This window comes from Acanthisitta chloris, unplaced genomic scaffold, assembly GCF_000695815.1.
Source record: "Acanthisitta chloris isolate BGI_N310 unplaced genomic scaffold, ASM69581v1 scaffold32416, whole genome shotgun sequence".
Classification (NCBI taxonomy): Eukaryota; Metazoa; Chordata; class Aves; order Passeriformes; family Acanthisittidae; genus Acanthisitta; species Acanthisitta chloris.
This window is the reverse complement of record NW_008677006.1, coordinates 517-11,240: the sequence shown is the minus strand read 5'-3', so window position 1 is coordinate 11,240 and position 10,724 is coordinate 517. Positions and strand designations below refer to the sequence as shown.

General features: G+C 49.3%; 1 protein-coding gene across 1 annotated transcript in view; it reads left to right on the top strand.

The window, feature by feature from the left end:
- Nucleotides 1-800: 800 nt before the first annotated feature.
- Nucleotides 801-10,724, top strand: part of LOC103803777 (activity-dependent neuroprotector homeobox protein-like) — a gene marked incomplete at its 3' end in the record, with an annotated part of 10,435 nt that continues 511 nt past the window's right edge. The window contains 4 exon segments of the mRNA XM_009076349.1: nucleotides 801-1,092; nucleotides 6,802-6,914; nucleotides 8,122-8,214; nucleotides 9,463-10,722. Coding sequence (XP_009074597.1) covers nucleotides 801-1,092; nucleotides 6,802-6,914; nucleotides 8,122-8,214; nucleotides 9,463-10,722 — 1,758 coding nt within the window.

Sequence of the window (10,724 nt, the reverse complement as noted above, 5' to 3'; positions counted from 1 at the left end):
TGGTGTAAATTCTTCCTGGGGTCTGTTTTGGTTTCCATGATTTCAAAATTGCAGGTATGAGCACTGTTAAATTTGCAGATGTGAATGTGTTGGATGATTCCAGAGAATGACCAAAAGTAAACAAGTTGTTCAGTGTAGTCTCCACTAAGAAGCTCTTTAAGAACAAAAAGCCCCAAACCCCAAACCCAGGGACCCAAATCCTCAGGAATGCAGTCAGAGAAACTCCAATTAAAGAGTCTCATATTTTTTTTCCCCTTTGTTCTTGTGAATAGCAAGACACAACAGACTTGGAGGAAGTCTGAGTAGATGAGTCAGGACTTATTTCATTAACTGCAGCTAAGTGTTTGGCCAGGTTTCCCCAGGAAACAAAGCTTACACAATTCTTCAGATTGTGGCTTGTCTCCTAATCCCTCTCCCTCCTCCCAGCCAGGAGAAAAGGAGCCGTTTCCTACCAAACTGGGTGGAGCTGGAGGTCTGAGCAGAGCAGTGAGCACCTCTGAGTTTGGTTAAATGCAGCTCTCCAGTCAGAGAGGAACAGGTTTGAAGGTTCGCAGTTCCCTCCCAGCTCCTGTTCGCTCGGGGAGGAGCTGTGAGGAGGCACAGCCCGGTGCTCACTGGGGTCCCAGGCACCCTCCCAGTGCTCACTGGGCCTCCCTGCCCAGCCCGCAGGGAAGAGGAGGAACAGCTCGTGGTCCTGACCGTGTGTGAGGCACTGAGCTGAGGGGTGTTGTGCCTGACTGAGTGCATGTATAGTGTATTGTTCCATGGATACGATATTATTGCAGGTACAGCAGCAGCTCATGATGCCCCGTAAAGCTTTTCTTTCCCAGAAAGAAAAGCAGGCTCGTGCCAGGGAAAGGGATATGTTAAAAAAGAGGAGGAGGCGACAAGACTATCTCAAACGAAGCGTGGAGCCACAGAAAAATGCAGACACAATTAAATGGCACAGGGATGATGAGAAGAGGAGAGAAAATGAGCAAGTTAAGGACAAAGATATCAAGAAGCGTTGGAGACAGGATGAGAGAGAACGACGAAAGAATGTGGACCCTATGAATTGGCACAGGGAAGAGGAGAAGAGGGAAAATGAGCGAGGTAAGGACCAAGGAGGCCAAGGACCAGCAAAGGAAGGAGGAGGAGAGGGGGAAGGAGCACCGAAAGGATGGACTGTGTGAAGCAGCAGAGGAGGATGAGGGGGAGAGGGGAGAGACAGAGTGAGAGCAGCTCTGGTTTATAAGCATGTGCAGAATAACAGCCAGTAGTGTCTTTTAGCTAATTTGCCTTAATGAACTGGAGTTCTTACACTGCTGATTATTTTAACAAGCCAAGATTGATCTGAGCATAGATGTCACGACGGGGCAGAAATTTGGTTTGCACTTTGCTTCCACAATTGTCTGTTTTGCACACTTGCACACACCTAACACTTGGATCAGCAGAACAGTTGGTCACACTGGGGGCAGAGCACCAAAAAGTTCTCAGTCTTCCTCACAGGAGTAAATGAGAGCATTAGGAAAGGAAGGGTCAACCTCACGTGCTCATAAGAAGGTAAAACCGATGCTTTGTTGTATTCATTTTATAACGCCCCCAAGAGAATTATAACTGCATCACCAGTTTTATTCTGAGGGAAATTGTTTAGCAAAAGTTGCGGAAGTGTAAATTTCCTAGAGGACTTTAAAAAAGTAGTGAGCTCAAGAGATGAGAAGAAATGAAGAAGAAATTCCTCCCTGTGAGGTGCTGAGACACTGGCACAGGTTGCCCAGAGCAGCTGTGGCTGCTCCATCCCTGGGAGTGTTCCAGGCCAGGTTGGATGGGGCTTGGAGCAGTCTGGGTTAAATGAGTTTCCCACCTCTCTGTTCCTGTAAGGCTTTCATTGTGGGCCTGGGATTCATCAGCTGGGAAAAGAAAGTGAATGTCAAGGAAATTGCTAAATGCATGTAAAAAAATTGCTTCCAGGAGCCTTGTTTGTATTTCTGTAACTTTCTTTTTCATTGATAATTTTCACCCAATACTCCTTAGGAAAGTTGACTGTTGTAGATCTCCTGTTCTTGGTTGTCTGCTGCTTCTACCTGTTCTCTGCTCTGAAAGTCAGATAAACTGAGAGCTATGTTCATGGCATTCTCAAAGGAAGTAAATGAGATAGACAGGAACTTCCCAGTTCCTCCTCTGGTGCCCTCAGAATCAGGTGTTCCCTGGCTGGGCTGTGCCCTGAGCAGGTGCTGCAGAACAACCAGTGGCCCTTGTGAAGAGCATTGGGATCCTCGGCCTGCTGGGGCAGGTTTGGGATGTACCCTAGGGACTAGGGGGTTTGTTTATAGCTTTTGGGGACTCCCTAACTGGTTTTCACTTGCCAATTCCCAGTGCTGCTCTGTCCAAACCTTCCTGAGTGCAGTGCTCAGGGCTGACTGTGTGCTGTGCTTGCTGGTTATGGGAGGCAGGAGATGGTGTCACTCCCAGGGAGCATCAAGAGAAGACAACCTAGAGCAGGTTTTCTAGAAAGCCTAGACTGGTGCTGTCGTGGATCCTTGACACAGCAAGATTTTCCTCCAGGTTATTCCTTTAGGTCTTTATTTCTGGCTGAAGTAAGCACTGAAGAATGTCCAGAAGTGAAAATAACACACTGGGACAGATGGGGAATATTGGCTGAAGACTTCAGTTAAGAGCACAAGGCTGTCTGGAGCATCTTTCCCAGATCACAGCAGCATTGCTGCCTCTGGAGCTGCCTGTGGGGAGATCACTGGCTCAGGGCAGGTGAAGCTGTGGCAGCTCAGCAGCTGCTGCCTGAGGGCACCAGGGCTAGCAGGGGCCAGGCAGTTCCTCTGGTCAGGGCCCACTGGAGAACAGAGATTTTAGTTACACTAGAATAGAAACACCTTGGGGGTCTCAAGACAGGTGGAAGTTTTCTCGTTTTTATCTCCTGATGCTCAGGGTGATGTTTTTGGTGTTTTCCCTCTGGTGTTCCCTCCTGTCTCCAGCTGCAGGTGCTGGGGTGGGACTGGGATGTCCCTCAGGGAGGGCTGTGTGCACTGACACAGGTGCAGTGTGAGCAAACACTCACTGCTGCAGTCCACAGCCCAACCCAGACATGCAGTTACTGCGTTTCACCAGAATTTTCCCCAAGAGCTGCACAGTCACTTTTGCACTCATCTTTCACCTCAGCTTCGTAGGTGGTTCCAGTCCCTTGGTAACTGGTGTGTTGGGGGCTGAACTGCTGGGCCAGTTGAAGCTGGTACAGTCAGGAGAGTTTATCTGTATTAAACTGGTTTAAAACTCAGAGTAACATAACAGGAGGATGTGTGAGACTTCACACTCTGGATGTTTTTAGGAGAGTGACTGCAATTGTTTCCATCTGGAATGGGAAGTGCTAGTGAGAGTAGGAAGTGGAGAAGAGATAATTTGGGGCTGGAAGTCACTGAAGTCTGAGTGGTAAAAGTTTTTGAAAAGGCAATTAAGAATTTGTGGCTGGTTGAAACTTGTGACTATACAGTGGTTAGTTTTGGGGCTAGACCTTGTTTCCTGTGTTTTTGGCATGACATAAAAATGGGAAGTCTTGGTTTCCTGTGTCTTGGGACATTTGTACTGTTAAGTTCCCAAAGCTGTGCAGAAAGTTTGGGGTTTTTTTCCTGAATATTGTTCCCACCAGTGCTCCTGAGAGCACTTCAAGGTGTTAGACAGTTTCCCCCCTCCTAGCATTGCTCTGCCCACCATGGCTGGCAGGTTAGTGGAGTGAGAGGAGGAGCCTGTGGGGCTGGACAGAGCTCAGCCCGAGGGCTGTTTGGTGCTGCAGTGAGCCCAAGGTGTGAGCAAACCCTGCAGAACCTTTGAGCCACACCAGGCACAGTGGCATTGCCTCCTTCCCCTGCCTGGAGCTTGGCCATGGCCATCAGCTGAACCAAGCAGCCTGTCCTGGTCCTAGTGATGAACTGAGCTGCTGTTCCTGGGACTTGTCAAGCTTCAGGAGCCTTTGTAGTCACTTTTGCTCCAGTTTGGAGGTTAGAAGATGCACTTAAGAGAACTGCACTTGAGGTTGAGTTTGTCCTTGCTGGGACTGTTGCAGCCTGGTGAAAGCCAAGCACAGTGCCACGTACCACGGAGCCCGTGCTGTGCTCTGCTCCCCTCACACACACACACTGCCTCCTGCCCCCTCGGGTTTCTGGGGAGGACCTGGGAGTTCTTGGCTCAGGCCTTTCTGTTAGCACAGGGACACTGGTGAGGAAACTCGTTGAGGTGGTGTTGGTGCTTTGCTGAGTGTCTGTACCCACAGTGCAGAGACAGTCTGAGTTTCTTGCTGTGAACAGAAACGAATGGAGGTGCTAAAAGCTGTTTTGGAGTCACAGACCACAGCGATACCAGAGTGTCTGACTCTCCACTCACTGCAATTCAACAGACAAAAACTTCCTGCACGAGTTGAACTGTATTTGCTTAGGGGTGAGGTGTTTGTTAGGATCAGGTGACTTAGCCTCAGCTATGTCCAGCAGGGAAGGTTGATTTTCAGAGCTGATATTTCAAAGATTAGGGGTCAGCTGTGAGGATTTGTATCCTCTGTTAGGATGTGTAGGGACAGGAGGACCCTAATAACTTCTTGTCTTCAAGACTTGACTGAGGCAGGCAAAGGGCAGAGGTGAGAGATGGTGCAGACAGAGCAGAGATCTTGTTTTCAGGCAGTTGTAAATAATTTGCTTTCTTTGAGTTTGTCATGGTGTGTTTGGCATGTTTAGGTCGGTTAGACACAGGGATGAAGAGAAAGCACTTGATCCCTTTGGGGAAGAAGTGTAGTGGCATTTTGCCCTGAAATGAGCAGGTTGATGGCTGTGCCATGAGGACAGAAAGGATTTTCCTACAAGCAGCACAAGACTTGTGAGGTTGTTACACCCATGAGCTATTTCACTAGGAGGCCAATTCTTCATACTGTAAAGTGGGTTTGAGGTTCCCTAAAGTGAGAGGTGCCAAATACTGTGCTGAACATACTTTTCATGTGAACTTGGTTCTATTTTTTTTCCAATTCCAGTCCTTTTCTCTGAGGCTGGAGGTACCCGAGACTCCCCTGCAGGCCCAGGAGCTAATACACTTCCACTGAGAGTTTGGTGCCTGAGGCTGTAGCTGGTTCTGTTACACTGAATTCTCTTGGCAAGTGCTGCTTGGAGGGAGTTAATGCAGAACATTGAAATACTCTTTTCCTGCCCAATGCAGTTTGGAAATGACTGTCAGAATTCACTTTGCACCATGTGTCTGACCTCACTATTGCAAACACTACCTGAGCAGTTTGGGATCCCTGAGATTTACAGACAAGGGCCAAACTCTGTTTTCCTTTGTCTCCTGGTTTTGTAGGACTGTTCAGTGACACTGTGTTTGCTTTGGTGGTGTGACAGTGGCAGCCTGGCACAGGTACCAAAATCCCTAGTGGGCAGACTCGTTTTGGTGCTTCTGAAAGTTTTCCTGTAGGTTTACATAAATTGGGGCTTGTTTCCACTTAGTTTCTGCTCGTGGCAAGGAGCTGTGTGAATCATTGGTGTGAAGAGCCCGGGGTGCAGCAGCACTGCCTGTAGCTGGGGGAGCTGCATGGGAACAGACAGGTAGTGCCTTTGGGACTGTGTATGATAGTGCATTGGGAGGTTGGTTTTGATCACACACTCAGGTGTAGTCCCAGCCCGTATCCCTTGGGAAAATTCCTTAGTAAGCTCTTTGTAGCTCAGCACTTGCCCTTGATCCCATGACAAAAGGGAGAATTTGTGTCTAACTCACATATTTAATGGCTGCAAACTTGTGTTAACTCTGCATTTCAGCCTTCTGCTTGGGAATGTCCAAGTGAGTCTGTGTGTAGGGGTGTGGGTAGTCTTTGGCCCTGCAGTGGGTTAGTCTGGGGCTCTGAATCAAACCTTTTCTTGTTCCAGCAAAGCAGCATTTCTGAATTGGCTCTCAGAAACTTTAGTGATCAGAAATGCAGCTTTTATCCTTTGGGGTGATGCTCTCTGCAGCAAGCACTGAAGCCTAGGAAACAGGATAGCAGCTCTGATGCTTTCTTGCTGCTTGAGGAGCTTCCTTCCCTTCTCTTGGAGAAAAGCCTGCCTTGCTACTGGCTCCACCCCTCTCACTGCCAGAACAGCTGTGTGCTCAGGGACTCACGTTCCAGTGCAGGTTGTGGAGCTGAGGTGCAGCCTGACAGCTCCTGCCTGCACGAGGAGACACTGCTTATTGGCACTGGGAGGAGATCCCAGTGGTAATGGTGCAGCCTGGGAATGCACCTGGCTTGGCATCTGGGATTCCCTGGAGCTGGGCAGACCCAGCCCTCTGAAGGGCTCTAGCCAAGCTCCTGGGTCCCTCTTCACAGAAGAATGTTTGCTAAAGAGCTTGTCAGCCAGTTCAAGCTCTGCACACAGGCAAGGGAGGAGACAGCTTCCATTCCTTATCCCACCTACAGCTGAGTGCAAGCAGCATCTCTCTCACTGAAGAGGCTGTTAAAAGACTGACACAAACCTTGAAGCTCAACTTGCCAGTTTTCTAATCAGTTAGGCTACTGTGCACAGAAGTGAGATTAGTTAAGTACCTGAGTGTAAAGGTTTATAAATACAAACACCCAAAAAGTAAAAGCTGTTTCCAAGTGCAGTAGTTGCTCCCTCAGTTTGGTGCCTTTCTGCAGTGCTCTCTCCCTTGTGGGCAGCCCCAGCTGAGAACAAACCAGGCAGTGTGGTAGTTACTGGTGCAGCTCTGTGGGGAACTGGGACAGCCAAGTACTAGGAATTAAAAGTGCAACACTATCAGACAAACAGATTTGACTTAAACCTGTTCTCTTATTCTCTTTTTCAATAGAAACTATGTTCCAACTTCCTGTCAACAACCTTGGCAGTTTAAGAAAGGCCCGGAAAACTGTGAAAAAAATACTTAGTGACATTGGTTTGGAATACTGTAAAGAACATATAGAAGTAAGTATGGCACCTCCCAAGTGTGGGAGCTAAAATACTCCAGAGTTAGGGGAACTGTGAGATATTGGAGGTGTGACTGAGTTTGGTTTTAGAGCTGTACAAGTTCTACACAAGTCAGGAGTTAATTAAAAACTTGAGATAAAATGTCCCTGTAAGCACTTTTGGAAAGTTTAGTGGAGAGAAGCCACACCTCAGGCTCTGTGGGACTTGGTGCACACTGAAGGTAGGTTCTCCTTGCTTATGTTGGATTGTAAACTGAGCACTTGGTGCTGAACATCCAGGAGTGCTGCAGGACCTGGGAGTGGTGTGGGATGTTCTGGGGGGGCAGAAGATGGGTCTGAGGTTTCCATGAAGTGTTTGTCCATACTAACAGCAGGTGATGCAGTTCAGGAATCGCTTCTGTGCCTCAGCTTGTAGAAGGAAGGGTGTTTGTGCTGCTGCTCTGGACAGGCTCCATCCCTGCTGCCCCAGGAGTGCAGCTGTCCCTGAGCTGGGATGGCAGTTCACCGACTGCTCCGAGTGCTCAGCACGTGGTGACCTCTTTGCTTGGCTGTTCCATCAGTGTCCCTTTAAGGAGCAGTTAAGTGAGATGTGTAAGAGAAGGAGAATGTGTGGGGCAAGTCTCATGTTTGAGGGGAGAATTCTGAGCTGGGACAATGCTCCTGTCAATACTCAGTTCAGCAGCAGGGCCGAGTCCCTCTGTGCTGCTGACACTCCCCAAGCTGAAATGCCAAAGTGCTTCCCGTATTGATTTTTAATAGGAATTGGATTTCACACATGTCCAACTTTAAAATCTTATCTGAATTCCTATGTGAAATTTATTACAAGCCGAACAAAACCAATCAAAACAAACACCATACCACCACTCCAAAAAAAACCCAACCAACCAACCAAGAAACATCCAAGCGTGGGAATACTTCTCTCCAGGATTGCTTTTGACAATGAGGTGACTATGAAACTACAGCACTGGGTCGGTCAGGATGATGAGTATTGAAAGTAGTTCTTTGGGTGCTTTGTGATCCTGACTTTTCCCACCTTTCCAGGTCCCAGAGGTGCACCTGACACTCCCTCACTGCCCGGGGTTAGTGGTCTCTGTCGCTGGCCAGCAGCACCTGGGAGGCTGCAGGGATGCTTACAGGGTTGCTTAAGGGGCTGTTGGTCTTTGCTTATGACTTTCTGTCCTCTCTTCCCATTTCCCCTTCTCCAGGATTTTAAGCAGTTTGAACCTAATGACTTTTATTTGAAAAACACTACATGGGAGGATGTGGGACTGTGGGACCCTTCGCTTACAAAAAACCAGGTTGGTAAGAGTTTGAGTTGACACACGTGAGCGTGAAGATGGTTTGTGTAAAGGGCATTTCCCAGACATGCCAGGAGCTTTTCCTGCAGCTTTACCCATGGATCTCTCTGTGGTGGCAGCTCAGGGCACAGCAGAAATCTTGTTTTGTTGAGCTTCAGCCCTGGTGTGTATCCTAGGAGCCTGCAGAGCCAGTGCTGGAGAACAGGTGGGTCAGGAAACCTTGCTCCTTATCCCTGGACAGCCACACATCAGGAGCCCTTCCCCACCTGTTTCCAAGCTTAGCACAGTTCCAGCAGTTTGATTTGCTGGGTGTGCTGTGGCCTGGCTCTGGCCCAGCAGGTGTGTGAGGCTTCAGCAGGTGGCTAGAAACTCCTGCTTCCTTCTGCTCAGGGAGTCCAGCTCCAGCTCCTTCCCACAGCTTCTGTGTGGCTCCATGCACAAGAGTTGTTCTGACACTCCTGAGAAGTGTCTGCAGCTATTTGACTTCATGTGTTCCCTCACCAGGAGCACCAGGTTTGCTTGTGCTCATCTCTTAGGCCACTGGGCCTGCAGTTTGTGTTGCAGCAGATGACAAGAACTGCACTGGCACCACATTGAGTGTAACAAAGGGAGAGGCTGCAGGGAAACTGCCAGGGTGGAATTCTCGAGTTCCTTTTTCTCCTGACTCAAGATTGGTTTAGAAAACAGGTTTGTGTTTGATCTGGAGGAAAAGGCTTGGTGGCTTTAAGGGCTGTGTAGCCTTAGCCTGTGTCTTGGTCAGCTGAAATGCACTTGTTCACCAAAAATAAGTTTTGAATTCCACCTTTGATATTAGTGTGTGATGGATAAAGACACTGAAATAGCTCAAGTTATAGATCCGTCTTACACCTGTAATGGCAGATTTAGGTGAGACTTTTCTCCTCAAACAATCCTACTTGCCTTTTCCCCCAGCAGTGAGCTTACAGGGAATGTTTCCTTGCAGCTCAGCTGCAGGGAAGAGGCTTTTCTGTGGCTGGTGGGACAGATGTTTCTGCCTCGGCCTTGCCTGCTGAGCTCATGGTTGAACTCGAGAGGCCTCTGAACTTGCCATATCTACGTGTGTGCTCAGATGATGAAGGTTTTAGGGCCTGATCTGCAGGGCACACGTGGGAGAGGGACGTGAATGTTGAGGCGGTTGCAGGGGGTTCTGGGCTGTCTTAGGAGATCATGAGTTTGTGTTTCTGAAAACTGCTTCTCAGTAGTGGGTCTGTGCTCTGTTCTCTGTTGAAGGACTATCGGACAAAGCCCTTTTGCTGCAGTGCATGTCCATTTTCCTCGAAGTTCTTTTCAGCGTACAAGAGCCACTTCCGGAATGTTCACAGCGAAGACTTTGAGAACAGGATCCTGCTCAACTGCCCCTACTGTACCTTCAATGCGGACAAAAAGACTTTGGAAACGCACATTAAAATATTCCACGCGCCCAACGCCAATACACCGAGTGGAGGCATCAGCACTTTCAAAGATAAAAACAAACACGAGAGCCTTAAACCCAAGCAGGCTGACAGTGTAGAACAAGCAGTTTATTACTGCAAGAAGTGCACTTACCGCGACCCGCTGTACGAAATAGTCCGAAAGCACATTTACAGGGAACATTTTCAGCATGTTGCTGCTCCTTACGTGGCCAAGGGAGGTGAGAAGTCCCTCAATGGGGCCGTTCCCCTCAGCGCCGGCGCCCGCGAGGACGGAGGGATCCACTGCAAGCGATGCCTCTTCATGCCGAAATCCTACGAAGCTTTAGTGCAGCACGTGATCGAAGACCACGAGCGCATCGGATACCAGGTCACGGCGATGATAGGTCACACTAACGTAGTGGTTCCCAGATCAAAACCTTTGATGCTCATAGCTCCCAAACCCCAGGACAAAAAGCCCATGGGCCTCCCCCAGAGGATGGGTGCCCTCTCCGGAAGCGTCCGCTCCCTTTCGTCCCAGCAGATGATGAACAGACTCACTATACCAAAGCCTACGTTAAATTCCGCGGGAGTCAACATGATGTCAAACGTTCACCTACAGCAGAACAATTACGGGGTCAAGTCGGTGCCCCCGAGTTACGTCGGTCAGCCTGGGGGGAGGCTCAGCCTCAGTGGAAACTCGGCCGTTTCTCTTTCCCAGCAGACACAAAGCCTGAAGCAGTTTTCAGCCAGCGGGAACGGGAGGCCTTACACTCTGGGCGAGCAGAGGTCCCAGAGCTCGGCGCGGTACTCGCTGCAGTCTGCCAACTCCTCCTCGCTCTCGGCGGCGCAGCTCAAACAGACGTCGTTGTCGCAGTCGTCGTCGAGAGCTTTGGGTCAGTCTGGCTCCAAGTCTTCTGTGGCTGCCCCAGGTCCTTCTGCCATCCACACGTCGTCCACGCAGAAGTGGAAAATCTGTACCATCTGCAACGAGCTGTTCCCTGAAAACGTGTACGGCGTCCACTTCGAAAAGGAGCACAAGGCCGAGAAGGTGCCTGCAGTAGCCAACTACATCATGAAAATCCACAACTTCACTAGCAAATG